Here is a 27,731-nt window from a genome sequence, read left to right as displayed (position 1 = left end):
TATATATATATATATATATATATATATATATATATATATATATATATATATATATATATATATATATATATATATATATATATATTTCAATATTTCAAATGTACTTGGAAGCTTAGTTCTTGGTGTATGTTTACGAACACATTTTGAGGGGAAAATCTGACCTGCAAGATTCTGACCTGGAGCTCAGAATTGGCACGTGCACGTCCTCTAGTGGTAACATTTGGTTCTGTCCAGGGATTGGGTTGATAAAAGTACATAGAACGCAAAGTCGAGTGTTTGTAAACAGGTTAGTTCAGTGTGTAGTGTTATTCTAACATTTTAAATTATTTTTATTGTATATTAGCATTAGTTTAGAGACAAAAAAACACTCATTTTGTAAACATTTAGATGTCTTAACATGCTGCCTGTGATTATTTATTCGCACCAAAGGCAAATAGGGCCACTTATAGAAGGGGGGAGGATGACAAATATTTTTTTTTAGTTTAAACACGCAAATCTACGAGAAAAATGTAGCAATTACAAATTGAAGAGGTTTTAAACATGTGAATTAACAAGAAAAAATGTAGCAAATTTGATACAAAATAAACAGAAACTTAGAGTTTTAAAAAATTCAAATTTGCTAGAAAAAGTGACAATTTGACATGTTTGAAAAACATGAAGTTTTCTTTAAAAAAAAACATACAAATCTGCCCGAAAAATGTAATAAGGACTTACAGCGGCAAAATGTTAAGCTTTGGGTGACTTTTGCCTTGGTTTATGACTGGAGTTTTGCCAATTTGTGCTGATCTTTGCACTTTGATTTTGAGGCGTTTACTGCTGTGGAAGATCTACAGACTTAAACTGGACTAAATCTAACCAAGTTAAAAGATGGGCCATTTCTAAACTGTGTCCTGACTGTGTTGTCTCTCTCACGCACGCACGCACGCGAGCGAGCAATGATAATGTTTTTTTTTTTTTTGTGTAAAATTAGCATGTTTAAAACGCGTGTTTTTTCTTGCAAAACTGCTAAATTTTCTCACAGACAACACGTTTAAACTCGAACATTTGCCACTGCCTTGTAAAAGTGGCCCTAATACGCCCTCGTAGTAACCCGCTAGATTAATTTTCCATAAGGAATCCTAAAATAAGGAATGAATGGAGCAGGAAGTGGAGCTTCGTATTTTTAAGGCTCCCGGAACTAGCCGGTCGGTTTCGTGAAAAGGGCCTACCATGGATCTAGCAGTCTGGTCTTTTTTATGTCAGCCCGAAACTTCATCTTGTGCATTTATTCCCTGGAATTATTCTGGGGAACTGGTTCATTTTCTGGACTAATAAAGTAGAGATGGTCAAGATAATTTCAATGGCAATTTTGTAAAATTAAAACCAGCTTACGTATAAAAATACAATACATGAAAAATATATGTTGCTTCTTCTCATAGCTCATCTAATCCATGTAGCCTGTTAGACAAAGTTGAGGGTTTAGTAGCTACTTTCAGGGGCAAGATGGATCCCGTGGCCATTATTAGAGCTTCGTGCTGTCAGATTTTAGGAGTTTTTTGTTTAAAGCTCACAACTTGGTAATGCAAAAATATTTTTAGTTTGAAGACGTTTCTAAACTGTAACGGTGTCTGCCGGATTTGTCTCTGTGAACGTCAGCGCCGCAGTTTGCTCCGACAATCCTTTCAACTTGCAGACATTCTGTGAAGCTAACCCCAGCTAACTTCGTTATGTGAAGTGTCTTGCAAACAAAGAATCTCTGCAATTATCTGGTAGGTTGGCTACTAGCGGTTGAAACGTTTTGATGTAGAAATAGTTTTGCCTGTTGATCCTTTTCATGATTTTATTTGTTGTTGCCCAATTTTGGTAGTCGCATTGGCAGCTAACGTAACGTTAGCCACCAAAGTTGCTAACTATGCTGGAATCAGTGTTTACAGAGCTGATCATGATTTTTATTTTGTCTATTTCCCTTTAATCGTTTCATTACGATTAGACATTGTTGGAATTATTATCGAACTAATTTTGAATTAGCATTGTTTATGAGTTGTCTTCAATTTACATGGGCCATTAGCAGTGATTTACTAATTTATAAATACAGACATAGAGCTCGGGATTGTGACATTTCGCATTAGTTGATTTGAACATTTTAGCCCAATTTATAATAATACTGCGTTTATTCGTAAGTATTATAACTATATAGTGATAAATGTATTCACCAGTTGTGACCTAACAATTTATAAGGTTGTTCCATCGCTTTTTTGTCTACTTTTTAAAATGTTTTGACCAATGTCTCTCGGACGTTTAGCAAATAAGCTAACAAACATGGCGGATTTCCATGGTAACATTTGTTTTTTGACGTTTCCATCCCTTGCTCTATAGTTCTGTATCTTTTTATGCACGCTTCACTCAATATTCAATATTTTGGTACACATACTTCTTATGCTGATTTTCTCCAGGTGCTGCAAGTTGCTCTCATGTGCCCATGGAGAAGGTGGTCTTTGAGGGGTGGCTGGAGTCAGTCTCTGCCACTTTCCTTACACTTAATGACCAGCAGCGTAACCAGGCTCTGGACCAGCTCATATCTCTGAGCGGTGCAGTGCAGCTCCGTCATCTGTCCAATGGACTGGAGACACTGCTTAAGCGTGACTTCCTGCGTCTGCTTCCTTTGGAGCTGGCCTTCTACCTGATGCGTTGGCTTGATCCGCAGACATTGCTCACCTGCTGTTTGGTTTGCAAACAATGGAATAAGGTCTGTATTGGTGATTATGAAAGACTTTGTTCTTCTGATCTAATACAGTTGATCATTTTCAGGTGATAAGCTCTTGCACAGAGGTTTGGCAGACAGTATGTCGTGAGCTTGGCTGGAGAATCGATGAATCCATCCAGGATGCAACCCATTGGAAAGGAGTCTATCTAAGGGCTAAACGGAGAATGATGCAGCTGAAGGACCAAGAAGCCTTTGAGACATCATCCCTCATTGGACATAGTGCACGAGTGTATGCGCTTTATTATAAAGATGGTCTTCTGTGCACAGGTACACAGTAATGTTCAGTGTGTTGTTCTTATGTTCAGTTAAGCCAATTAATGTCAGAACTGTTTTTGTATTACAGGATCATATAATTTCTTAACCTTGCAACATTACATCTAGGACACATAATTTAGTTTCTGATGCCGGGACACAACTTGAATAAACCCTAATCTCTTCTTTTTCAGGATCTGACGACCTTTCAGCTAAATTATGGGATGTCCGCACAGGGCAATGCATTTATGGTATCCAAACACACACCTGTGCCACAGTAAAGTTTGATGAACAAAAGCTTGTGACTGGATCCTTTGACAACACCATTGCATGCTGGGAGTGGAGCTCAGGAGCTAAAACCCAGCAATTCCGTGGTCACACAGGAGCAGGTTGTTCTGTTGAATTGCATAATGCTTGTAAACATTTGTATACATATTTTGTAACCGCCATACCTATAATAATAGTGAAAGACTTTGTGGTTGTGTTTTCAGTCTTCAGTGTTGACTACAATGATGAGTTGGACATGGTGGTGAGTGGTTCAGCAGACTTTTCTGTGAAGATCTGGTCTCTGTCAACTGGAATCTGCCTCAACACTCTGACAGGACACACAGAGTGGGTCACTAAGGTACTGCTTACAACACAGCACTATAAACGATGACATATCTTGATGCTTTTAAGTGAATTTTACACATGTGCACTTTTGTTCATAAGGTGATACTACAGAAAAGTGAAGTAGAATCTGTGGTGCACAGTCCTGGAGATTATATCCTCTTGAGCGTTGATAAATATGAAATTAAGGTTCTGAGCTTTACTCTATTTTCTGTTTTTCTTTATTGTTTTGTAAATTAAATGACTGTTTGTTCTCAGGTCTGGCCATTGGGCCGTGAGATCAACTGTAAATGTCTGAAAACACTCTCTGTTTCTGAGGACCGCAGCATCAGCCTTCAGCCACGACTTCAGTTTGATGGGCGCTATATCATTTGCAGTTCAGCTCTTGGAGTTTATCAATGGGATTTTGCCAGCTTTGAGATTCTCAGGTAAAAGTATCAGAAAAACACGGTGGCAGTATATTTTTCATTGTTTGATGGTTTGAAAGGCATATGTCCTAAAAGTTGGTTTGTTTGCAGGGTGATTAAAACCCAAGATCCAGCGAACCTGTCCCTGCTGAGCTTTGGTGAGGTGTTTGCGCTGCTCTTTGACAACCAGTTTCTATATGTCATGGACTTAAGGACAGAGGCCATCTCTGGCCGCTGGCCTCTGCCAGCTTATAGAAAGTCAAAACGAGGATCCAGCTTTCTGGCTGGCGTGACTTCATGGTTAAATGGACTGGATGGTTGCAATGACTCAGGACTGGTGTTTGCTACGAGTATGCCAGACCATAGCATTCACTTAGTTCTGTGGAAGGAGAATGGATAGAAGACTGAACCTAAAAAAAACAATTTGGACGCCTTGGAAATAAACAAACCTGAACTGAAGCCAAGATGGATGATGCATGGACCAAAGCATTTGCATTTTATCAGTTTCTTCCTCATTCATTTAAGTACATACTTCTACTGACGCCCTGGATTTACACTTGGGATTATCTTGTACAGTTACTTCAAAACATGTCCATGTCAAATAAATGAACCAATGAATTCCATGTATAATACTTATCTCCCTGTACATCATTAGTCAAGGTTTTGGCAAATTAGCCCTCATTTTAAGTGCCCTGTTAAATGTTACTATAGATCATGCAGCTAATTTGCCAAAAAGACTTTACTTTTAAATGTGGTCCTGCCTTAAACACAGGTACTGTAAATAGCCATGAACTGCAACCTTTAAGTCAATTTAAATGTCCTTTTATTCTCTCCTTTTTAACAGAAGCCTCTCACTAAACAGTATATAAATGTTGATGCAATGGTAGTTACACCATGTGAACAATAATTCATTTTCTGCTGGACATGAGGTTAAATGTCTAATTTTGTGATGTGCCTTTTTATTTCGGACATAGATTTGTCGACTGCAGCTAGCGAAGCAGTGTTGTATATGATGTTTGATTTCTCAAACTGACAGGTTTGGGCTCTAACTGTCAAAAGATGTCTCATTTTATAGGCCTATTCATGAGGACTTGGTGAGTTGCTTTTATGAATTGTTGAACATCAGGTTCATCATCTAAAAGGCTCAAGGCTAAAAGGCACTTTGCATATAAATTTGTATTGTCATATCTCACCTGCAGTCAACAAAAGTAAAGCTTGCCAAAGCCCATAGTCAACTAGACAAAAAAGGTGCTTTTTCTAATGCTTTTATTGAGCTCTTCCTTTGGTCAGCCATAGCTGGCTTTTGATGGTGTGATTTAGAACCTATGATTTACAGGCTTTTTTTATTGACTTATTGATGAACCAACATCAATGTCAAACATTTCACAACATCAAATATATACTACAGGACTGTTTAAAATATTTTGTACAGTAATAAATCAAATCAAAGTCAAGACTTAACTTGGAATGAACCTGTTCAGTTTTGCTCCCCCAGTTTCTTTGCTGCAATAATTGTTTTATGTTAATATCAAAAACAGACAAATTATGTCTGTACATTTTATTCAGAATCAATTTTATGACACTGAAAAATACAACCACAAATAGCAGTGCTAGAAGTAATAAATTAAAGCAAAAAACAAAACACAATGGTGTTTTTTGTTTTCAGTTATGACACTAGAAACCTGTACACATGCAACTCCTGAACTGAACTTGATAATATCAAAGTGTATTAAAACTAGAAAACTATATATATAAAAAAAAAACGAAATAAAATAACAGGTGTTATGTAAACACATTTTAAAGCAATACTTCATGTGTATTCAAGTGTGTTTCACTTCTACACATTTAGATCTGTGCAGATCATGTGTAATTGAATTAGCAGGTTAAAAACACCAAATCAAAGCTACCTTTCATTAAATGTGCCTTTAATCTTGAAAGATACTTTAATTTGGTATTTGAAAAGCTCTACTAAGTAGGAGCAGTGCTCTGAATATCGTCCAAGATTTAATTATTTAATTACAGGCTGTCAAAATGACTGGTCTGTTCAAATGAATTACAAACTACAAACATTTGAAGCAACATGCCTCATAAAAGTGCTCAGAATAATAAAGAAAGTCAAACTGTAGTGCAGAACATTTTTACACCTCAGGCCTATAGTCACAAACTAATTTGGCTATAGTTTCTTCTTCAAACATACACCAGGAGCTTTTGCAAGAAAATTTTCTAGACACATTCTGCGAAGCAAGTTTTTTTTTTTTTTCTTTTCATTTGAACAGCAGTGATGATCATTACTAAATCTGTAATTTCTGTCATAAGGGATACGTATATTTATGTAATATCATTAACAGCGAAATAAAGATCAAATACTGGTGATACTAAGCTAATATTCATACCAACTGAATTATAAGTACCCAAGGGGGCTCAGATTAGGTGACATCTATTTTGTGATAGAAAATATAACATCAGCAGAAACATTTTAAACTTAAATTAGAAACTGGTTTGTCCATACTAAAAGATACAATGTAGTTTATACTACATTAATGTTGTACCGTAGTTTGTGAGCATAGCCTGGGCATTATAGAGTCATGGTAAGGTTGTGAAGCAGCAGATGACTCCTATTTAGACTTTTTTGACCTGATTTGAGTCCAAATTAGACTTTCCACTAAAAGTCCTTCCTTGAGGATTTTTATACAGAAGAATATTAAACTACGTTTGCACATATAGTATGTCAAATACTCAAAATAAACGTATTTCAAATAAATACAGTATTTACAAGAATGTGATTGTAAAAGCTAGGTTCTTTAATGAATTGCTCTAGTTAAGGTGTGTGAAAGGTGTGAAAATTAGTATTTGAATGAATGAATTGGACATCACTATTGGTATTGTTTCCAACGTTAAGTTTGTTTTGGCCACTGTATTCCACGTTATAAAATATCCTTTAGTTCAAACTACATGAGGACAAATAATGAAGGAGCAACAGGTAAATGCTCGCAATTCCTTCATTTACCCGTTATTAGATATCCATTCTTGTTCTTGCTCGCATTTTAGCCACATAGATCAAAGCATTAATGGCTTCTAAGAGCAAAACAAATGTAATTGTTGCTCCTTCTTGAGATGAGAGTTGAAATGCAAATTTAGCACAATTGTTCCTTGTTTTTCACATTGTTATTTTTTCATAACAAAGTTGAAGTCCCAATAACACTGAACACAGATGTTGGGCACACTTAAGCTAACACTATTTTCCATGTGCTGAAGCTCCTCTCACTTTAGCAGAAACCCAACATGGGCTAGGGCACGACGCTCACTCGCATCTTCACAGCAGCATCACATCAACGGTGAACAAGAAGCTTAGAGCAAATTCACAAAGGGCATCTCACATTTTCAGCTGAGATGTGCAACCAAACGTTCATCACTTGTCCACTCTGTACTTCTCTGCTTTGAGTCCAAGCAGCTTTGACACGTCTCCCAGACTGTGCCCGCCATCATTCAAATGACATCAGGTTTGCTGGTATCTGTTGAACATAGTGTGTGTAATGAGAAGAGTCTGGCTGAATAACATTAGAAACCAGCAGCGTGCTGTGAATTTTATGGAGGGGCAAGTAGACTTTGTGTGTACATCAATATTTAGTGGATAAAATTTGCACACGGAAGTGAAAAAATAAAATAAAATGGAAGGGTAAGTTTCTAACCCAGGTCACCCACATGAAGGGCAAATACCTATCCTACCGGGCTAAACCCCCATACTTGTCAAATCTGCTGAATGGACTAAAAACTAAATTTATCACATAAATTAGCGCTCTATATGTTATTAAAATACTGCCTGTATTTCTAACTAATGTCTAATAATTAGAAAGGTAAACAGAGCCTCAGCTACAAACAAAGACTTGTTTCTAAAAGATCAAAAGTAAAGTTTGTTGAAACTGCACATGTGCGGTTAGGCACAACCTGCATACATCCAAGATTCCCCCACAGGCTTACTCAGCATGGTTTGAGGCTGTGTGGTCCTCAGATCCGCACGTGCACAGTCCTTTAAAACAAGCTGCTGTCCGCTCTGGTTCTAAAAGCTCATGTCAGAGAGCGGGGCATGAATGGGCCACAAATTGAAAAGGGATAATGAATCAAGCTTCTGCAGTGATGCTCAGCGGCCTGTAGTGGCCACTTACAGACACCGTGTATTCAGCCAAGCATCAGGCTTATTTGGATATATTTTAGAACTATTGAAATATAATTGTGATGCAAGGTAGTTTTAGATTTTATTGGCCAATCACTGCTTGCCTTGATTTCCCTGACTGCATGCCACGGCTAGAAACCTAACTCAGCCTCTATAGTTCTGTACCTGAGGTCTGCTGCTTCTACTGGCCTCCTCCAGATGTTTGTGCCAGATGATTGCTGAAAACCTGGATCCTGTCTGGAACTTGTAAACATTGCCTGTGAGGAGATTTTGAATGAAATAGACAGAACTTACAAACCTTATAAGAAATTATTTTGGGCAGCACCTATACTGTACCTTTATCTGGGTCATTTAGCTGAAAAATGTTAGGTCGGGCAGGGTCGTCTGGCAGTACCGCGATCCACCCAGTCACACAGACCTTTTTACAAGGACTGGACTTATACTGGTACACGAGAAGAATAGCAATTTAACATACAATTCTTTTATTTTCAATGAGCTAATAACTTCAAACGTACATGTTTTCTCTCAGAGGCTCGAAGTGCTTTCGCACCATAAAAAACGAGAGCTGATCCTGATAAAGAGATCCAAAACCTTGTCCAGGATGACAACTATAAACATACACAGAAAAAATGAATTATTTAAATTGTTGAGTGACTGAGACTGGAATGACTGATACACATAGAAATATGCCACCTTGGGTTTACGCCCCTCTTTTAGCAGCGTTTTTCTCCGTAGAGGGCCCTCGATGGTCACATTACTGGCTTCACAGTAGATTCCAGGAGAACTACCAATGAAATCATAGACAAAGCAAACATGATTTTTGGTTTCTGAAAAGATGAACATGTGCAAATGTCAATGTTTGGATGGTACCATAAGAAAGCAGCAAGTTAGAAGAGCTAAGATGCACATAGAAGAGTCAGAGCCCTGTGTACCTGAACACATAGCTTCGACTTCTGGGCGACGTGCGAAGCGGGACTCTCCAGTTCGGGCCTAGAGTGGCGTACATCCGGCTCCTGTTTTTACAGTCAATGTGGGCTCAGTGCAATTTATTTTAATTAAATTTCCAGGAACATTTACTGTATAAGCGCTCATTCACACACACGCAGACAGAGCAAGGTTTCACACAAGCATTTTGAATATAAATAATTCAAATAATAATAATACATGAATTATGAAATCATTGAATGTATGTGGTATAGTTGGTGAAAACTTATAATTTTCTGGTCAGTTTTATAATAAATATTCACCAAATGCTGAATTAAAAAAAATAGATAAATGAGCTTGTTGCTCACCTCTCTCCTATTCCAGGAGAAAACTCATCACCAAAAGAACTTTCACTGCTTCCTGTTGATAAGACATGAAAATTGTTTATCATAAAGATGTCTAAGTGCATAAGAAATGCTGTTTCCGCATACCTAGTGACAGCCCATTGGACACTGAAGTGCTGTGTGGATCGGTCCTCACAGGGCTCTGTGATTCAAGGAAGCTATCGTCCAGCAGGTGGCGTGCTTTCTCTATGGGAAATGTGGCACTGTGGCTTTCAGACATGCCATACTGGCACATCATACTGTGAACAAGATCATCCTGAGTCAAATCTCCTTCAGTCCATCGTAATGGAGCACAGTGGGGGACATAATGGTTATACAAGGGAAATGCTCATTCATTTTGCCAAAGAGTTTTCTAAAAATGTTAATGTTTGGAGTTTAAAAGGCAAACATAACCATAATGTTTCAATATTTTGAAATGGAGTAAATATATTTTAACAAAAATTTAAATATTTCATGGTTTTGAGTTATCACAAAGCTACCACCACCAAAATGACAAGGAATTTTACTTTCAAGAACCAGAAGGGCCCCTCCACTGTTGATCTCCACAGATGTCTCTAAAGCCCTGGACGATGGTGAGAACCAGTGCTACTCACTTGTTTCCCAGACTGTGGCTCTTCCTGTGATGAGAAGGAGGCGGCGTGGGGATGCGCACACCCACAGAAGCATCGGGACATGTCGGCCGCCGGTTGTACCTCATGGACACAGAGACCTCAGACAGACCTAACACAAACACATACACAGTAGCAACAGGTGAGGCAGATGTGTGTAAAAGTATTCTGCTCTTCAGTGTCCGTCATAAAAGCGGCAATAGTATGAAATCTACCACAGAAACCTTTATCCACAGTTTTGATGTTGATCACTGCTCTGGTAATATTTCAATATACGTTAAGTGTATCTAGAATAGCGATGTCAAGATTATTAGGTTAATTGATAATCGTGATTATTTAAGTCTCAATATAATTGTAATAGAAATAGAAAAGGGACATTTTAATGTTTTCTTTTGTTGCCCATAGGCTTTATTAGACAGGAAAGGACCGTGTGAAATGGGGGATGAGAGAGAGGAGAGGACATGCAGTCAATTATTGGAGTTGGGATTTGAACTCACGACACTGCAGCCGGATGCACTAGGCCTGGCATAGGTGTACTGTGATGATCTTAAGTCCTTTCTGCTTACCCTTTCCTCATAAAGCAGGTCACATGCTGAGAACCAGTAATGTGTTAAGAAAACAAAAAGAGAAAAATAAATTGGGATTTTATTGTCGTTTTGCGGTTAGTAATTGCGAATAATTGTTAAATCGCGATGTATCTCACTGTAATCGTTACACTAAAATTTTAAATCGTGACATCCCTAATCAGGAACTGTACAGTGACACCCAGCACAAACTCACTTCTAATATATTTGTCTGGGGCTGCAAGATCAATCGCAATCACATTTAAAGCCTTATTTGTGGGGTCACAATGTCAGTCTTCCCTCATGCAGATCCTCCCTGAAGCTAATATGCAGCGTGAACTGAATGTTGAATAATATCAAAACTACAATCAAAGAAAAATATTATTTTCCAAAGAAAAATATTCAGCTGCTTCTGTTAACACGAATAAAAGAGTTAAATCATTTTTTTGGTGAACTGCAGCATAGAGACAAAGATGCACATGTTGATCTTGGCTGAGACACGAGCATTCCAACTTGTGGTATTGTATGGAATCTGTTCAAATTAGTGAGCAAGACTCTGCTGCTAACAAGGGGAAAACTTTTGCTCATCTACAATTCGATAATCACAGTAATAATGTGGCGTTATAGTTGTAGGTCTCTGTATAATGTGGCTTATATCCCTAAGGCAAATGGGCCTTAACAATGCCTTAATTAGTCGGGTCTAGCTAATAGACATGTGGTTTTCGTGCATCATCAGCAATGACGGCTGCTAACGGTAAATGAGGAAAGTATTTTATTTTGACAACATTTTGAGCTCTTATAAACAAAAGCACCATTTATATTTTATAGTATACAGATTTATGAAATGTGTTAGCCGTGTTATTTTTAGTATGAGAAAATTCTTGTGGCAAAAGCTTTTAAAGAAGCCGTGATTAATGTTCACTTGAGTCCAACTGTGAGCAGCTCTGTGCTTCCTCAGCTCCAACATTAAGTGTTCTTTTACAGCTTGAATTTCAAACAGGTTACTAAAACTGAAACATTGATCTGGCGTTTAATTTAGGAAGACAGTTACGCAAGTTGTGTTTTGCATGTCTTTTGGAAGAGTCATCACTGCATAGTTCACTGATGTCACCAGACCGCCTCACGCAATGCGCTTCTCAAAGGAAAACTACAACAAGATCCAAAAACTAAATGAGAACATATTTCATGTTTGCTAAGACCCTTTTGCTTTAAATGTGGTGCCCAACTATTTATCAAGAAATTATTTTAAGCCTGTTCATAGAAACTAAATTCATCTTTGGCCAGATTTCCATATTTAACTACATAAAAATCACATACAACATGCTGCAAAGCTTTTGAAGCCACTTTGATAATGAGTGTCATTTGTTCCGGTCTGTCTGAAAAGTTGGATCTGTGAAATGTTTTAATTTCACAGTCCCAGCCATAACGCATTGGACTAAAATGTGTCTTAAGTGGAAGCAGACAAAAAGAGTAGTCGCCACAGTAACAGCTGCAAACAAACCCCCACATGTGGCGGGTCATGTGGACATGAGACTATGGAAAGTGATCAGTGTGGTCCCAGGACACACTGGTGTAATCAAAGGGCTATTAACGGCTCTGTTCATGGGACAATTTAGTCAGCGCCAACTCAACAAACCGCGCAATTAAACTATTCACCTGAAATACTTCTCTGGAATAGTATCAGCCAGATTTTACTTTCAATTGCATGCACGTTTGAGCCTTGGTCAACTGTGGCATGTTGTTTATTACTGAACAAACAACAGAAGGTCAGTTTTGCTCCACATCTGTAAAATAGTGTGCAAACTTTAGGTACATCCTGGATACTCTGGATGTTTGTTATTACATTAGATAAAACTGAGTAGATGCACATTTGAAAAACGATATAAAATGTCCCATGTTCATAAAAAGGATGCATCCAGAGGTCCAGCTGAGTGAGATTCAGTGAGGCCAGTCAACCAACAAATACATGCAGCACTATATTACTTTAAAGTGATTTAGTGATTACACTTCTTATGTAGAGAGGAGTATACTGATAGTAAACTAAAGCAGAAACACTAAACACTAAGAGTAACATGAAAGTAGGTCTTTAACTGCTGAAGTCACCAAATAAACTCATCCCATGGGGGTAGTGTTGTACTATCAGCTACTGCAGTTTGTAATGCAATTGGTTCAAGCTGTTCATTTCTCAGTTTCCAATAATCATGTACACGTCTCCCACAGAAAAGGTGTCACTTTGATGTGGTTAATCCTTTTTCACTAGTTTGACCTACATCCAGCTTCTGGCGTGCTTCAGATGCATTACCTCACCTCAACACACCAAAAACATTAGTGAGCTGGAGAATGGATGAAGTTGTCACGTTTTCTTAATGCAGCCTTTTCTTTAAGACTTATCTTGGTGGGTAATGAAGAGCACTCTGGCTGATTTATGGACAATTAGGGGCAATGAGGTGAGAGACTTTAATCTTCATTTTACCATTAGCAATAACTTGCAATATCCCAAAACCTAAAATGAAGTCACTGGAGCTTCTTGTAAAGAGGTGTAAGCCAAGGTGAGAAGTCATTATAATGGACACAGCGGCCAAAGTTTAGTCTAAAGACGATTGGCTCTAACATTCCTGTACCTGTGATGTCCTCTTTAGATGCAGCGATGCGAGGGGAGCTGTTTCCAGGTTCAATCTTCAAAGAGATCCTACAAAGAAACATGTTTATTGACTTAACAGTGACAGTAGCAGAGACCCCATGATAATTTAAACCAGGGTTTAAGTTGAAAATGTACATTCAATAAACCACATAATCAACATCATAAAAAGTAGAAAACTTGTGAAGAAAATAATTTTGGCGAGTTGGTGACACACTGAATCCATGTTTGAAGTCATATACTGTTGATGGAATAAGTGTCAAAAGCAATGTGAAAACTATTATTCAGTAGCTAGAATATAAGTAGAACTAATTACTAGTTAATTTTCTCAGCCTGATTTTGAATTAATTAAACTTTTTTGTCTCAAAATGAAACTGAAAAAAGTCTGAATAATCATTCAAACTGTCTGCCTAGACCAGGGGTGGGCAAATTACGGCCCGCGGGCCACATGTGACGTTTGTCTTTATAAAACTTTTTTTTTTTTTTGCCCTCAGGCATCTGTCAGCACTTGCATCCTCAATAAATATGACGTGAAATTAATTAAATAATAGATTCAATAGCCTATATTTGACAGAAAAGTGATATTTTATTTGATATTTAATTTTTTCGTTTTTCACACCAATGATCGCGGGCCGGCCCTCCGCTACTTGCCTGGATTCGAATATGGCCCTCGGAGGAAAATAATTGCCCACCCCTGGCCTAGACCAATACGCTGATGACATAATCAAAGACAAGCTAATAAAGATTTCAATGGCAAATCCAAAGAATCCTGTGCTGTGAGAGCTGAACTCAAAGTGATCTAAGGAGCTGAGGTCTGAGAAAGTCATCAGATGAGAATGTTCTCCCTGTGGACACAGATAAACAGCCCACTGTCTGTTTCCTGCGCTTTAACTGTACTTTTTGCACACCAGTCTAACACAGTGGTTCTCAGAAGAACTGGTACTTAACAATAAACTTTTTTTAGGGAAGGGGGTGGGACAAGTAACATTGTTGCAAAAAACCCTTACAGTTTCAGTTTTAAGAAATTGTCTTCATGCTCATGTTTACCGTTTAGTACGTTAACATTCACAAGGAAATAGCAGAAAGATTTTCCTTTTGGAGCCTAAAACAGCTGGCCTGATCCAACATATTCCTACAGCCCTCCGGTAAATGTTAATTTTGTCCTTGTGTTTGGAGAATGACTGGCAAATGGTTTCTGAAACCTACTTAAAGTTGTCATCCTCCACAAACTTCTGCAGCTCCTCAATGTAGCGAACAGACATGAGGTACTTCTGTACGTGCGGCAGGGTCATCAGGTGATCTAAAAGGAACCGGAATGTGTTTGGTTTGTGAAGCAGAGCAAATGTCACAATGTAATAGAGGTTATGAAGACAAGTCGTGTTTCAAATCTGCCACGTGTCAATGGTGACGAATTACATTTACTACATCAAAAGTTCAAAACACATCTTATTTAAAAAAATATATATATTTTGATTTAAAGTCTTCAAAATATTGCATATAACAGGAAGCTGCACATGATTGAGTCAATGCACTGAACCAGTGAGCGTGTTCTTACCATAGTTACAGGACATCTGTAGGTCCGAGATGACCCTCAGAAGGTTGTTCATCTGATTGGCTCTCTGCTCAGTCTCGATGATGCTGTCTGAGGCGGGATAGGCCGAGTCAATATAGATCATGTCCAGCAGGTAGATCCCTGCAAAACACATTAGAAGAACTGAATACACTTAAGCTGAAGAGCAGTGTTTTTCCTTTGGTCAACTGTGTTACCAGAAATATGTCAAAATATAAAGGCTAATGTGTGATGAGTCACAAACTTTCCTATAATTCGTCTTAATTACTATGTGCAGTTGTTTATAAAGTTGAGTAGAAATGTTCCATGTGCAGCACTGAACTGTCTGTATTCATCAGTGTGCATATGATCGCCTTAAAACAATCTTAACACAAATCACAGTATCACAGTCCAGCAGTGCAATAATTATTATTAACGGAATAACCAAAGCAGATCCAGAGGCATCATGTCCGACCACCAACAAACATGAGGGCGAGACGCCTCCAGATAAATTCTTCTGCACTTAGTGAAACAGTAAAAAGGAAAGAGTCTCATGGGGTTATTCTTATGCTCAACTTTCCAAATAAAACCAATAAAAACGGTTTCTTCAAAGCTGGCGTCATTGTGCACTGGAAAAACCTTGAGTGACAGTCTTGTTGGTCTTTGAGTAACATCTTTTCCAGTCAAAACCACATGAATTATAGTGTATTAGGGTTTTATCGAGAGCAGGGTGGCCTACAGTCAATGACAGGGCAACTGAAGGGCTTGTACAGTATGATGAACTACTATAAGTGATAAAAAGAAATAACGTAATAGAATAATATTCACTCATTCCCCAGCAAATGATCGACCTCTTTGCGTATTTCTTTGAATGAATACAAGTGAAGTACACAATGAACACAAATCTGCGTATTATATCAGTGACCCCTTTCCTAAAGTGTGATTTAAGCTTTAAAGTTTAAAAGGTGCACATGTGGTCCGCGGTGCAATTACGGTATTGTATTATTGCACAGATTTGACCCTCCACCAGAAAGGTTACATAGTGCGCATTTATTTCCATCAAAGCACATGCTGTTTTCATGTTAGGCTGTTGTTAAAACAAATACAGTAAATCCTTTCTGAGATCACAAGAGGAAAAGGTTTCCGGGGAAAGGGTTCATTAAATGCCATTGCAGTGCAGTATTTAGCATTTGTCTGGCTCTGCTTTTAAATCCCCAACTGTGTTTTGAAAAAGTATAATTAGAGACTCCTGGCTTCATTTAATAGCTCCACAGAACCCTTGTAATCACAATATTTGTTATGCATCGGTTTACACTGGGCAGCTGGTTCTGATGTTGAACATATGTTGACAACAATCATTTCTGTCACACAATAAAACATCAAATACAACATCACACAACGGATGATTATGGTCTTCCTCAGAGTAATGTGCAGGTTTAATGATGCTGGTTTTATGTTGTAAGCTGGCATGTTAACAGGGCCTGGGCCAAGAAATCCAAAATGTGTGAAATGTGGGCTCTAGAGAAATGAGCCTTAAACGCTCAATAAATGGCTTATCATATTATAGTGTTCACAAAATGTATGATCTAATAAGTCAACCAATATGATTGTTTCCAAAGTGAAATACATTAGAAGATAATAACTAATAACTACTGAATAAATGTGTAAGCAAGCATCTCTCCATGTGAGAAAAGTGAGAAGGTTTAAGTGGCTATGTAAGAAATATTATAAGAGAAACTATTTTTATTTTTCTCATGTTTAATATACCTTATTAAAGTTTTGCTCCTCTGCACATTACACATTCTAATAATCCAACAACTGTTAAACTTTAAACTGTAAAATTACCACAGTTGGAGAGAGTGACGTTTGAGGCGAGACTGTGTTTAGTGGAAACATTGTGTGGAACCATCTCCTCTTCTGGAGATAGGATGTGGAAAAGCTGAGGTGATTTACGAGGGATTGGAAAGAGCAGAGGGCACAGGTGGACATGCTGGGGTATGTGCATTAATAAACGTTACACAAGTTCAGTAAAAAGAGCTGCAAACTACCTCTGCACCTGTGCAGGCGGCTCATTGTGGCAGCAAACCAAAGATACTTTCATTTCATATAAAGGAAAACCTATGAAGGACACTTCCCAACATGGCCATGGAAACTGCATGGGCTAGCACACTTAGTCAAATCAGAAACACTTATTTAATTCTGTATTTCTGATTTTAAGTAACATTATTTTATTTATCCGTTTTTAGAGGAATATGACAAACAAGGATTTTGTCCAAATAGAAGCATTGGCTGTCACAGAGCAAACTACGGTAATCAAGAGCTTTTCATCTCGGTGAGCACAAAAAAAAGTTAACTTAACTATGTCTATGGTCAGAAGAGGCAACTGCATTCACGTAGCATTACTCCACTCTTATCATTTCAGTATCCATAAGTATTTTACACTGACTTTACTATAGTCACTGAAGTAACTTCGTCACTTTCAGATGTGACAACAGTTCCGTCGTCATAGCAATTAACAATTCAATCAAAAGAAACCTTCAGATCCGGAAGGAATTATTTGCCCGAAACCCATGAATACAAGATCAGGCTTGTGTCGTCACAGCTCAGAGAATTCAGCCTAAAATTGAACCAATGGAGATTTTACAATGCAAAGTACTGAGACTAGCGTTCACACTAAAGTGAACACTCAAATTGACATTGTGGTGTTTTTTTTAAATTGTTTTCTTCAACAAAAGAAAACAGAACAAGGAGCAAACCAAAGTCCAAAAGTGTTTTACATTTTCAAAAAAAAACAGGATTTTGCCAGTGACAGTCGATAACAAATAACATTTGATCTAGATCTCTACAGTGAGTCGTAAAGGAGGTATAACTAAAGATCAGATGCCAAGGGTCAGAGGCCTTGACCTTCCAGAGGACAATTCTGGGGCAGCTGGGACAGGAACACGCAGTTACCTGTGTGGTTCTGCCCCAGTAGCATTCACCCATTTCCGGTGAAAGTCTTCTCACAAGCTCAGTCAGTGTGTGGTCTCGGGCTGACGTCAGCTGAACCGCTCAAATGGAAAGAGTCTTCAATGAGGCTGACCTGACCCCAGTCCTCTGTCTACTGTGTTCGTCTTGGTCATACTCTTTTCTATGTGACAAAAAGTATCGCAGCATTTCCTTTTGAGTGATCTATAGGTGGAGACGAGCGCTATTCAACCTGAGCTTTTATTTGGTGTTTTTGTTGAAGTTCAAGTTTATAGAGGACATTGTCAAACAAGTGCAAAGTGCTACCTTGGGACACTGGTTGATGAAAACAGAGCCAAACATGTTTTGTTTTTCAGGATAGATACATTTCAGAGATGGTGTTTCAGCACCCTTTTGAAACTACAGTAATTTCATGGTCTGACTACAGTAGGCCAATATGACCATTAAGTTACTCTGAGTAACTTAACGTCACAGTAAGTTGTGTGCCCTCTGGGTGTATAAAAGATGAAAGACTGATGGGAGCTAAGAGAGTTGGAAAACACTTGTGGAAACATTGGTTTGCACCTCGGTCCGTGTCTGGCCCCGACACAAAGAGCAGAATTTCAGTTTGAATAAACTGTGGGCTCATTATAATTCAGTGTTATATTTTTCTATGAATCAAAGTGACACAAATGATTAAATGAATCAAACGCTGTCCTCAAAGTGGGTTTTAAAACTAGAAGGTATAGAAATCTCCACCCATCTCCCACAGAACTGCACTGCCTGATTAGAAGAGACGAGGACTAAACAAATATTTTCCATAAAGGTTTCTCAGGCCCTATTGTGACGTTTAATGTCTTTCAGCTGCACTCTCAAGTTTGACAACTTTACTTCCTGTCCGGTCTGACGAGGCTCTAAATCATTATTTTGCTTATGGCCCACTGTGTCCGTAAGGCATTTATATTGCAGAATGTTAAATGAACAGGAATAAAACAAAAACGCACTTCAATAGAACATCATACATGGCCTAAAATGTTGCTCTTGTTGCTATATCTCACAATGGTGAATCAGAGCAGACTCAAAAGACAGTGAACACAAGTTTGGACTTGCACGCAAACGTTTTTAGAAGGCTCTTATGTGAGAATAAAGAGATATATAGATTGGGCACAATATGAATGCTGTGCTGCTTCAGAAGAGATTGTGGTTCTTTTGAAAATAAACACAACCTTTCATTCTTTTATTGCAGCTTAAGCATAAAATCAAAGCTCTTCATTTAAAAAAAAAAAAGGTCTTTTGTTGCAAGACAAGTGGTGTGATGAAAAGTGAATAATTTAATTTCAGCATGTCTCGCACAAAAACATTTTCTAATAAGCTTCTAACACGGCAACAAACTGTTGGCCCATCTGTTCCAGGACCGCTCAAGTTACTTGAACAATGCTGGTTACAGGAAGAACATTTTAAATAGTTTATATCACTACAATAAACAAAAAAACATGTAATTGTATACACAAATACTTTTAGTATAATGTAAATGTTAATTTCTTGGATCTGGATGAAATTATGAGACTAATTTAGATAGTTCTTGTGAACGTTCATATTAATTTCATTGTTAAGTCTGTGAACTTGTAAAGCAGGAGTCTCATCAGTATAGAGTCTACAAGTCAAAAATCACACGCTCTAGTCCAGGCTCGTCTCTCCTGAAGACGCTTATAAGCGTCTGGTCCACTCCAGACTCCCAGTCCCAGCACAAGAATTGGAACAAAGCCGAAAAAGCGGTGCCGCAAGGGACCACCAGGGCTCAGCAGGGGTACTGGGAGGAGGGTCAGCCCTGTGCAGGAGGTGGGACAGGAGGCGTCCCAGCAGCTTACAGCTTCATTACTCGTGAAGAGGCTCACTTATGATGGAGGAGGGACGGCAGGAAGGCTGTGCTGCCTCTTTGTGTAACAGCAGATGAGTGAGCACACTACAGCTGAAGACACTTGCTCTGGAGCTGGACTGGGCTTCATTTTAATATTAGGATCCAACAAAATGATCCCATATTTATGTGGATGACCGCAGAAGCCTAACTTGGCAAAATACAAGGAATTATTGGAATTAAAAGGTGAGTTTTATCATTATTTATCAATTCGATTACCAATTATGACTATTACTATTCTAGTTATAGTAGTTCTGATGCCCTATTATATATTTGTTTGCAATATCCCAACAAAAACACAATGGATAATACTTATTTATGAAGATGACATGTTATTTTATGGGAAAAGTAAGCAACAAGCAGCAACAAACCTGCAACCTACTCCTTCAATAAATCAAGTGTAAATTACTGCCCTCATGTCCAGGAGTGTTTGATAGTAGACAAAAGATTCAGTTGTCATCTGAACAGTCTTTTTGAAGAAAGAAAAAAAACAACAGCTATGTTTTGACTTTCACCCAAAAGTAATTCTCAATCTGCGGATCTAGTAAGAGAAGTAGAAGAAATATTCTATAGTTCTTATGTTAGGTCTTCAGATTGAGAATGAAATGAGTATGTCCAGATGTCTGCAACTGAATCTTTCTCTATTTACAGAATATATATATATATATATATATATATATATATATATATATATATATATATATATATATATATATATATATATATATATCTTGACCCTTGTCCACCATAATCAATATTTATGGTGTAATATTTCTTTAAATTCTGTGTCACATCTTTAGTCAGTCTTGACTGGCAGTTTTACCTGATAAAGAAACAGAGCATGTCAAAAAAGGATTGATGGCTTGAATTGTCCTTTGCATAGGGGACCGTTACATTCAACTTGCTCTTAAACATGTCTGTTGGCACCTTTCACGAGCCTGTTTGACAGATGGTGCTGAATGCTGCTTGTTCTCTTGATGACCATTGACAACATAAACTTGAATTCAAAAATTCAATCTCTCTTGAGACTTTTGATTATTTAATGTTAAGATAAAATATGATAACGACCACTGACCTCCATTTACATCAGGTGTGCAGAGAATAAGAAAATTTAAAAACGTTTTGAGTTTTGTGATGCCATATAGAATAAATTATAATATTGGAGAGAAATGTCTCTAAATCTTCTGTGGCTGGACATGTCCAATTCAGCTCTACTGCAGCGCTGTAGTAGATACTACACTGCAGGGCTTTTTAAAAAGCTCCACTCAATCTCAACTGCAAAACACATAAGGCTATCTTATATAGTATATTTGCAGACAAAATAAATAAAACAAATTTGACACACTTAATTGGTTTAATTACGCTTAAAGTCTTAAAATCCCTTATACCAGCTCATGGCATGCTCTGTAATCAGTTAAAAAACCTGCTAATGAATACTTTATTATTGGATTACATTTGATATTCCAATGTCTTTAAACACAAATTGTGCGATTACTAAAGTTACTGTGAGAACTGGCACTGGATATGTGGATGTGGTCATTCAAACGCACTGCTGATGCTTAAGCAACACCACTTCTCAAAATGTTATAGCAATTTGCATTTTTAAATTGTCAAGTTAATTTGGATATTTTTGTTGTATATTTTTGGGAGAATTCTATTGAAGTAGCAGCATTTTATCCATATAAATCACTTTGGGAATAAATGTTCTTTTCAATAGTACATATTTCAGCAATTATGATATGATGTTATGGCCTTCGAAAAAACTGTTTTTGTCAAGTCTCAGATGTTGTCTAAGTCATACTGTCCAGGACCCAAAATTGAACCCAACTTCCCACAAACAGACTACTACTTTGTATGAATTTGTGACAAACTAACCCTTTCCTCTTGCAGGACATAAGTCCAGGACCATGTTTGTCTCTGCTCTGGTGGTCTTGCTGCTGTCAGGACCACTCAACTCTTTTCAGGGGGAAACTCAAGAGATTGACAGCAGTGAGGACGTCCTGGAGAAGGATTATATTTACCCTCAGCGCCACAAACGTACTGTTGACCAAAGTGCTGCCCAAACAGATAAATGTTCCTATACCTTTATTGTGCCTCAACAGAAAAACAATGGTGCGATATGTGTGAACTCAAAGGAGCCCGAGGCTCAGCTGGAGAACTGGATCCATAAGCAGGAACTGGAGCTGCTGAACCTGGAGTTGCAGAAGCAGAGGAAACAAATAGAGGCTCTGCAGCAGCTGGTGGAGGTAGATGGGGGCATTGTTAACGAAGTCAAGCTCCTGCGCAAAGAAAGCCGCAACATGAACTCCAGAGTGACTCAGCTGTACATGCAGCTGCTGCACGAGATCATCCGCAAGAGAGACAATGCCCTAGAGGTGTCCCAGCTGGAGACACGGATGCTCAACCAGACAAATGAAATGGGACACCTGGCCACCCGCTACCAGGAGTTAGAACACAAGTACCAGCACCTATCTATAGTCGCCAATAACCAGAGCACTCTCCTGGTGCATCTGGAGGAACGCTGTAAAAGGGGAGGCTTCTCCCCTTCACTCAGCTTGGACCGGGACAGGAGTCCATCTCTCCGTCCACAGCCCCCTGTAGTGCACCAGCCCCCACCTCAGAGTCCTGCTTTGTCCCCTGGGGGCTACAGGCCTTTTCACCCTTATACACTCCCTCGACAAAACACCAAAACCGTCATGACCAACTCCATGACCAACGAGATCCAGAACGACCAGAATCCCAAGGCACTGCCTCCTCTTCCTTCTCCCACACTGCCCAGCTCCACGCACAGCTTCACCAATGAGCCCTCGGGTGAGTCCTATCTTTAAATTTTACTGTCACGCACTTATTCGGTCTCATGCAAACACCGACGGGGGATATGTTGAAAGTAAATTAGGATCAGATCTTCCACGAGGCTTGGACAGAAGTAACGTCGCTGGTGGATTTAGCATTTGTGCATTGTATTTGGGTGGACGGGCGAAACTCACACAGAGACACAGGGAGAAGCATGCAAACAGAAAGACCTGGGTTCAGCCACTGTGTCATATTAAAGAAGAAATTAGTTTGAAATGGACAAAACAATGACAACAACAATGACCACTAACACTTTAGGGAAAAAGCACCTTCTAATAAACTGTACACTAGAACAGTAAAGTTATATTGGGAACACATCACAAACATTAAAATAAAAAGAGCCAACAAGTTAACAATGTTTAAGTGTGCTTGTGTGTAATAGTGCACGTTTGAATTCATACACAGTCCGTCTTTGTGCAGGGATAAGCAGAAATTTTTGATTTAACAAAAAACAACATCCAGATGGAAACAGATAAAAAGGAACCATTTACAAATCTGGTAATAAAATGGGAATGGAAATTATGTAATCTAATATAGAGCGACCCAAGGGCCAATCTTATAGGCTCACGTGAGTCATGCTGACCTACATTAAAGCTAATGCATGCGGCAGGTTTTCAGGCTACTGCACTGGTTTTCATGTCCAGGACGTCAAATTTAACGATTTTCCATCCTATGGGACCGTTTTCTAAACAGGTGCCGGAGAAAACCTCAGTATAGTTTAAACTTACCATGACATGAGGCAATACTCTCTGGGATTTTTTGAAAGAACTGAAACAGATTTTTCCTTAAATAAATAACAGATCAGGTACATGAAACGGTGGTATAAAACCTTCAGGAGAACATATGAGCAAATCTAAACACAGCACACTCAACATAAATGTTTTTAGAAATCCTTTCATGTGCTATACATTCATTTCCAAGTCATATCTTCTTAGGTACAGAGCAGTTTTATTAATGGAAATATGTATTACTGTCTGTATGCACAGCCAGCGTTAAGAGCTTCAGACTGGAAATTTCGTCATATTTGGCAAAAGACAAGGGCAAGAGTCACCTCACTTTTCCAAAGGCTACGCATTTTAATACTGCTCTGATGGACTTGTTCCAACAGTGAGCACAGTTAACACAGCAGAATGTGATAAAAGCAGCCTATGCTCTTTGCAGGACCATTTAAAGACTGTCTGCAGGCTCTGGATGATGGCTACAGCATCAACGGCATGTATCTGCTCAAACCGGAAAATGCCAACAAGCTTATGCAGGCTTGGTGTGACATGCGGCATGACCCCGGTGGTTGGACCGTAATCCTGAGAAGACAGGACGGGTCAGTCAACTTTTTCAGAAACTGGGAGACGTATAAGGTAAATTATGTTAAGTATTGCTTTGAGTATTAAACTTACAATAAAGAAGTCATGTTAACTGTCCAAAGGTCATTTCAAATAGGCATTTTAAAGGATTTTTTAACTCAAGCGACAGCACGCAACAGCCCCACTGCAACAGGTGCATTTGTTTATTAGCACAACGGATCACATTACATCTCTCGTCTCCGCAGATTTCTGTCTCTTCTGAGCTCGAACACAGTCTTTCTCTGTCGTCATGTTGTACTGTACACTAAGCACACGCGCATGCGTGGCATATCAACAATGCATGCGCAGCCAGGGAAACGTGCTGCTATCCTGGGAACGAGAATGAGGCTGCAGGTGTGCAGTAGGACGCTAGGGATGATTGACATGTGGGAGAACTACTCGGCTGTCCACGCCATGACGAAAATGAGACTCGGATTGTGCAACAAAATCCTCTATTATTCCTTTAAAGCAGAACTTCTTAATAAGTTCCTGTGACTGTTAAATATGTATTTTCGGGGCGTTTGAATTGTCTGTCGTTGCCCCCTGCGGTCTCTGGAAAGAAAACCAGCCTTGAAACATTTGCCGGCTGAGAAACCTTGCCTCTTTGTAAAACTATTAGGCAATGTGAAATGTTTTTGTATGTGAATCTACGGTCTTATTATTAAAAATTTCTGACCATTTATTTTTACAGGGGAGCTGCAGGGGGGAGCCCTATTGCCAGAGTTAATTAGTTCTGCTTTCAAACTTAAAACATTGTGATCACATATCAAGTGGTTTGTGTTTTTAGCCAATGGTACAGTCCAAGAATATGTTTTTCTCTTATTCCCATATGAACACTTGACATTGCATGATAAAGCTGCACAGGGCGTTGTGTTTTATGGTAATACAAAAGTCCTGCAGTCTACAGGGTAAATAGTGAATAGCTCCAACAGCATCATAAACACAAAGGAGCAGCCAAACAAGACATGCTGGAGCTATCCTAGAGCCCATTTCTCTTCCCATCCCACCCTGAATGACTCAAACAGGCCCACAGTCCTATGACACAATCCCTTCTGGCAGCACGGCATCCTGCTGATGTAAACCAGTGCCTCTCGAACTCTTGAACAAAGCTTGAGCTGGAGACAAGCTGAGCCGATAGATTGCAGAGGTCAACAACAAATGATAGACTACATTTCTATACATTTCTATATTCCTTTCCCAAGCACCATTTAAACAATCAGTGGCTACAGAACAGGAAGGGGAAAGGGAAAAACATTTGTTAATTTCATTTGACACCATGTTTTCGACAGCAAGGCTTTGGAAACATCGATGGCGAGTACTGGCTGGGTCTGGAGAACATCTACGCTCTGACTAACCAAGGCAACTACAAGCTGCTGGTCACCCTGGAAGACTGGTCTGGACGTAAAACCTTTGCAGAGTATGCCAGCTTCAGGATTGAGTCGGAGGTAGACTTTTACCGGCTCCGTGTTGGACGTTACCATGGCAACGCCGGTGATTCTCTGACCTGGCATAACGGCAAGCAGTTCACCACACTGGACCGGGACCATGACGCGTACACTGGTGAGTAGAGCACTCCACAAAGTATAGGCCTCGTGATTACACACTTAATCAGCTGAACAAACTTATCCAACAATTTACCAGAGGGTTTGGACGCAGTTCATACATGAATCATTTTGCATCATGCTTTAAAACATTTGCCACTACACAATTGTATCAAAGGTCTATCTGCAGCCAAAATACACATCAATTATAAAACAAAATTAGACCTCATGCTCAACTGGAACAGACAAGGAGGAGTAAATCTAGAGAACAAAAAACATTGACATTGGCTAAAGTAAACTCTTGCATGTGTTGACAGGTAACTGTGCCCATTACCAGAAGGGAGGTTGGTGGTACAACGCCTGTGCTCACTCAAATCTGAATGGAGTTTGGTACAGAGGGGGACATTACCGCAGTCGCTACCAGGATGGAGTCTACTGGGCAGAATTCAGGGGAGGAGCCTATTCTCTGAAGAAAGTGACCATGATGATTCGACCCAACGCAAACACCTACCATTAACATACAGCAGCCGCACATCAAACTATTGCCCACAATTATTGATTGTAGTGTAAATAACACAAAATGAGTCAGTGTCACGAGTTCCAATTTAAAAATATTCAAAATGCTTACATTAAAGCACTTTTTTTTTGTTAAGTCAACATCAAAATGTTCCTAAACTACCATAAATCTAACAACCAAACATATTCTAATATGATGCATCTTCATGAGAATGCATCTACATACATTTTTATCAACCTAAAAAGGGACAACTGATGTTTCAATGACCAAATACTGTGGTTCTCAAACTACTTGCACCAAGTGTCTCCTAAAATAACATTTGGAATTTTGAGTCCCACCAGATCTAATCCAGGACTTTATCAAGCCTAAATTAGGGCTTAAACCTGGTCAAATGACACTAAACCATGTTTAAAGGTAGTTCAATTTAACCCATTGGAGGACAAAATATTATTATATTTGCAATTTGGGATATTTGCAATTTTTTTTTTTTTTTAAATCTTGAGCTGCTGTTGATGAATAAGTTCTAGTAATATTTTGGGTCCCATTTAAATAATTCAGCTCTGAGTTTAAAAAGTACAATAAGGAAAAAAATATATAGAGCCCCCAAAGCTCTAGAACCATGTGCACACCTCAGGTGTAACATTTAGTATAGCACCCCTAAAGAACTGAAGCTTGTTGTCAAACAGATGATCCTGCCAGTGCATGATACTCTGGAATGGACAAAATGAAGATCAACCAATATGTTTAGATCATTTAAATAAACTACAAACTTATCCACAAACTGGATAAGATGGCAGTTTAAGGACATTTTGTGCATAGCAGGGTTCCAAAATCAAGTTGTCAGCAAATCGACCTCTAACCCTTTAGGCAGCAGGTTGCCCAGAAGTAAATATGAGAAATTTAAGACCAATAGCCATTACACTAATAAGAACAAATATATTGGTTTAGAGCCAAAAAAAAAAATACCATATTGACTTTATATAGTAACCAAACATATTAGTTATGAGAGTTCTATCCAATGTGAAAGAATTTCTTTCAAAGCGCATGAATATTAAACATGGCAAAAATGTCAATAATAATTATTACACTATTTCTAATAATGTTATAATTGGTATTAATAGTGTTAGTCTCACTGCAATATTGATTCTCATCCACCAAAACACGGCCCTTTCTATTGGGAAGGATGACTAAATGTTTTGGATCATTATGAAAGCTACATTGTGGCTAAGTGGGGGAATCATAATATGATTTGAAAAAATTCTAACATTATATAATTATGTAAAAAGTTGTTAAACAGGGTACTGTTTCAGTAGTGAGAATCAAAAAGTAATGTAGAGGATTTGAACCAAGATATTTTCACTTTTTTAGTAGTGTTATAAAAACAGTGGCTAAGCTTCTGCATTTAAGTGTCACATCAAAAGCCTTCCTTCCTCCAAAAATGTCTTGGTAAAATATGATCCTATGCTCTAGTTAAAATAGTTTTGGATAAATTTTGTTGTGGACACTTGTTGTGTTTTATAATTTCTCACTTCATGAGTGGAAACCAAACCCCTTTAATTTGTGTATTGTATTCATGAAAGTACATGACTCGACATTTTGGGTAAAATATTAGTTTTAAATACAATCATTTTCAATGAAAACCAATGCAATGCAACAAATGAAGACTGTAGACACATTGTGCTAAGGAGATTTTTGACCAGATTTTTTTTTTTTAATACACAAAATTGAAAATAAAAAACACTTAAAAAATA

At 38.4% G+C, this 27,731-nt stretch overlaps 3 protein-coding genes across 3 annotated transcripts in view; 2 read left to right on the top strand and 1 right to left on the bottom strand.

Moving 5' to 3' along the window:
• Positions 1-1,447: 1,447 nt before the first annotated feature.
• fbxw2 (F-box and WD repeat domain containing 2) lies at positions 1,448-4,641 on the top strand. Its single transcript, XM_072454058.1, has 8 exons — positions 1,448-1,748; positions 2,433-2,725; positions 2,788-3,010; positions 3,190-3,384; positions 3,487-3,620; positions 3,707-3,793; positions 3,863-4,032; positions 4,123-4,641. Exons 2-8 carry the CDS (start codon positions 2,459-2,461, stop codon positions 4,409-4,411), a joined length of 1,365 nt encoding a protein of 454 aa, XP_072310159.1. The 5' UTR covers positions 1,448-1,748; positions 2,433-2,458; the 3' UTR covers positions 4,412-4,641.
• Positions 4,642-5,554: 913 nt separating this feature from the next.
• LOC140367539 (ras-specific guanine nucleotide-releasing factor RalGPS1) overlaps positions 5,555-27,731 on the bottom strand; it is a 34,853-nt gene continuing 12,676 nt past the window's right edge. Inside the window, exons 9-20 of the mRNA XM_072454059.1 lie at positions 14,875-15,012; positions 14,526-14,619; positions 13,303-13,370; positions 10,104-10,230; positions 9,598-9,749; positions 9,475-9,526; positions 9,115-9,195; positions 8,876-8,966; positions 8,698-8,790; positions 8,519-8,624; positions 8,348-8,439; positions 5,555-7,523 (exon numbers count right to left, since the gene is read on the bottom strand). Of these exons, the coding sequence (XP_072310160.1) occupies positions 7,494-7,523; positions 8,348-8,439; positions 8,519-8,624; positions 8,698-8,790; positions 8,876-8,966; positions 9,115-9,195; positions 9,475-9,526; positions 9,598-9,749; positions 10,104-10,230; positions 13,303-13,370; positions 14,526-14,619; positions 14,875-15,012 (1,124 nt within the window). The 3' untranslated portion in view covers positions 5,555-7,493. The remainder of the gene's footprint in view (positions 7,524-8,347; positions 8,440-8,518; positions 8,625-8,697; positions 8,791-8,875; positions 8,967-9,114; positions 9,196-9,474; positions 9,527-9,597; positions 9,750-10,103; positions 10,231-13,302; positions 13,371-14,525; positions 14,620-14,874; positions 15,013-27,731) is intronic.
• Positions 19,717-27,682, top strand: angptl2a (angiopoietin-like 2a). The gene is made up of 5 exons (XM_072454057.1): positions 19,717-19,915; positions 21,620-22,540; positions 23,744-23,937; positions 25,212-25,482; positions 25,781-27,682. The coding sequence occupies exons 2-5, from the start codon at positions 21,637-21,639 to the stop codon at positions 25,978-25,980; spliced, it is 1,569 nt and encodes a 522-aa protein (XP_072310158.1). The 5' UTR covers positions 19,717-19,915; positions 21,620-21,636; the 3' UTR covers positions 25,981-27,682.

This window comes from Eucyclogobius newberryi, unplaced genomic scaffold (genome assembly GCF_026437365.1).
Source record: "Eucyclogobius newberryi isolate DKJ021-1_F unplaced genomic scaffold, fEucNew1.0.hap1 SCAF_2, whole genome shotgun sequence".
In the NCBI taxonomy this organism is placed as follows: Eukaryota; Metazoa; Chordata; class Actinopteri; order Gobiiformes; family Gobiidae; genus Eucyclogobius; species Eucyclogobius newberryi.
Note: the sequence above shows the minus strand (reverse complement) of the source record. Positions and strands in the feature narration are given on the sequence as shown.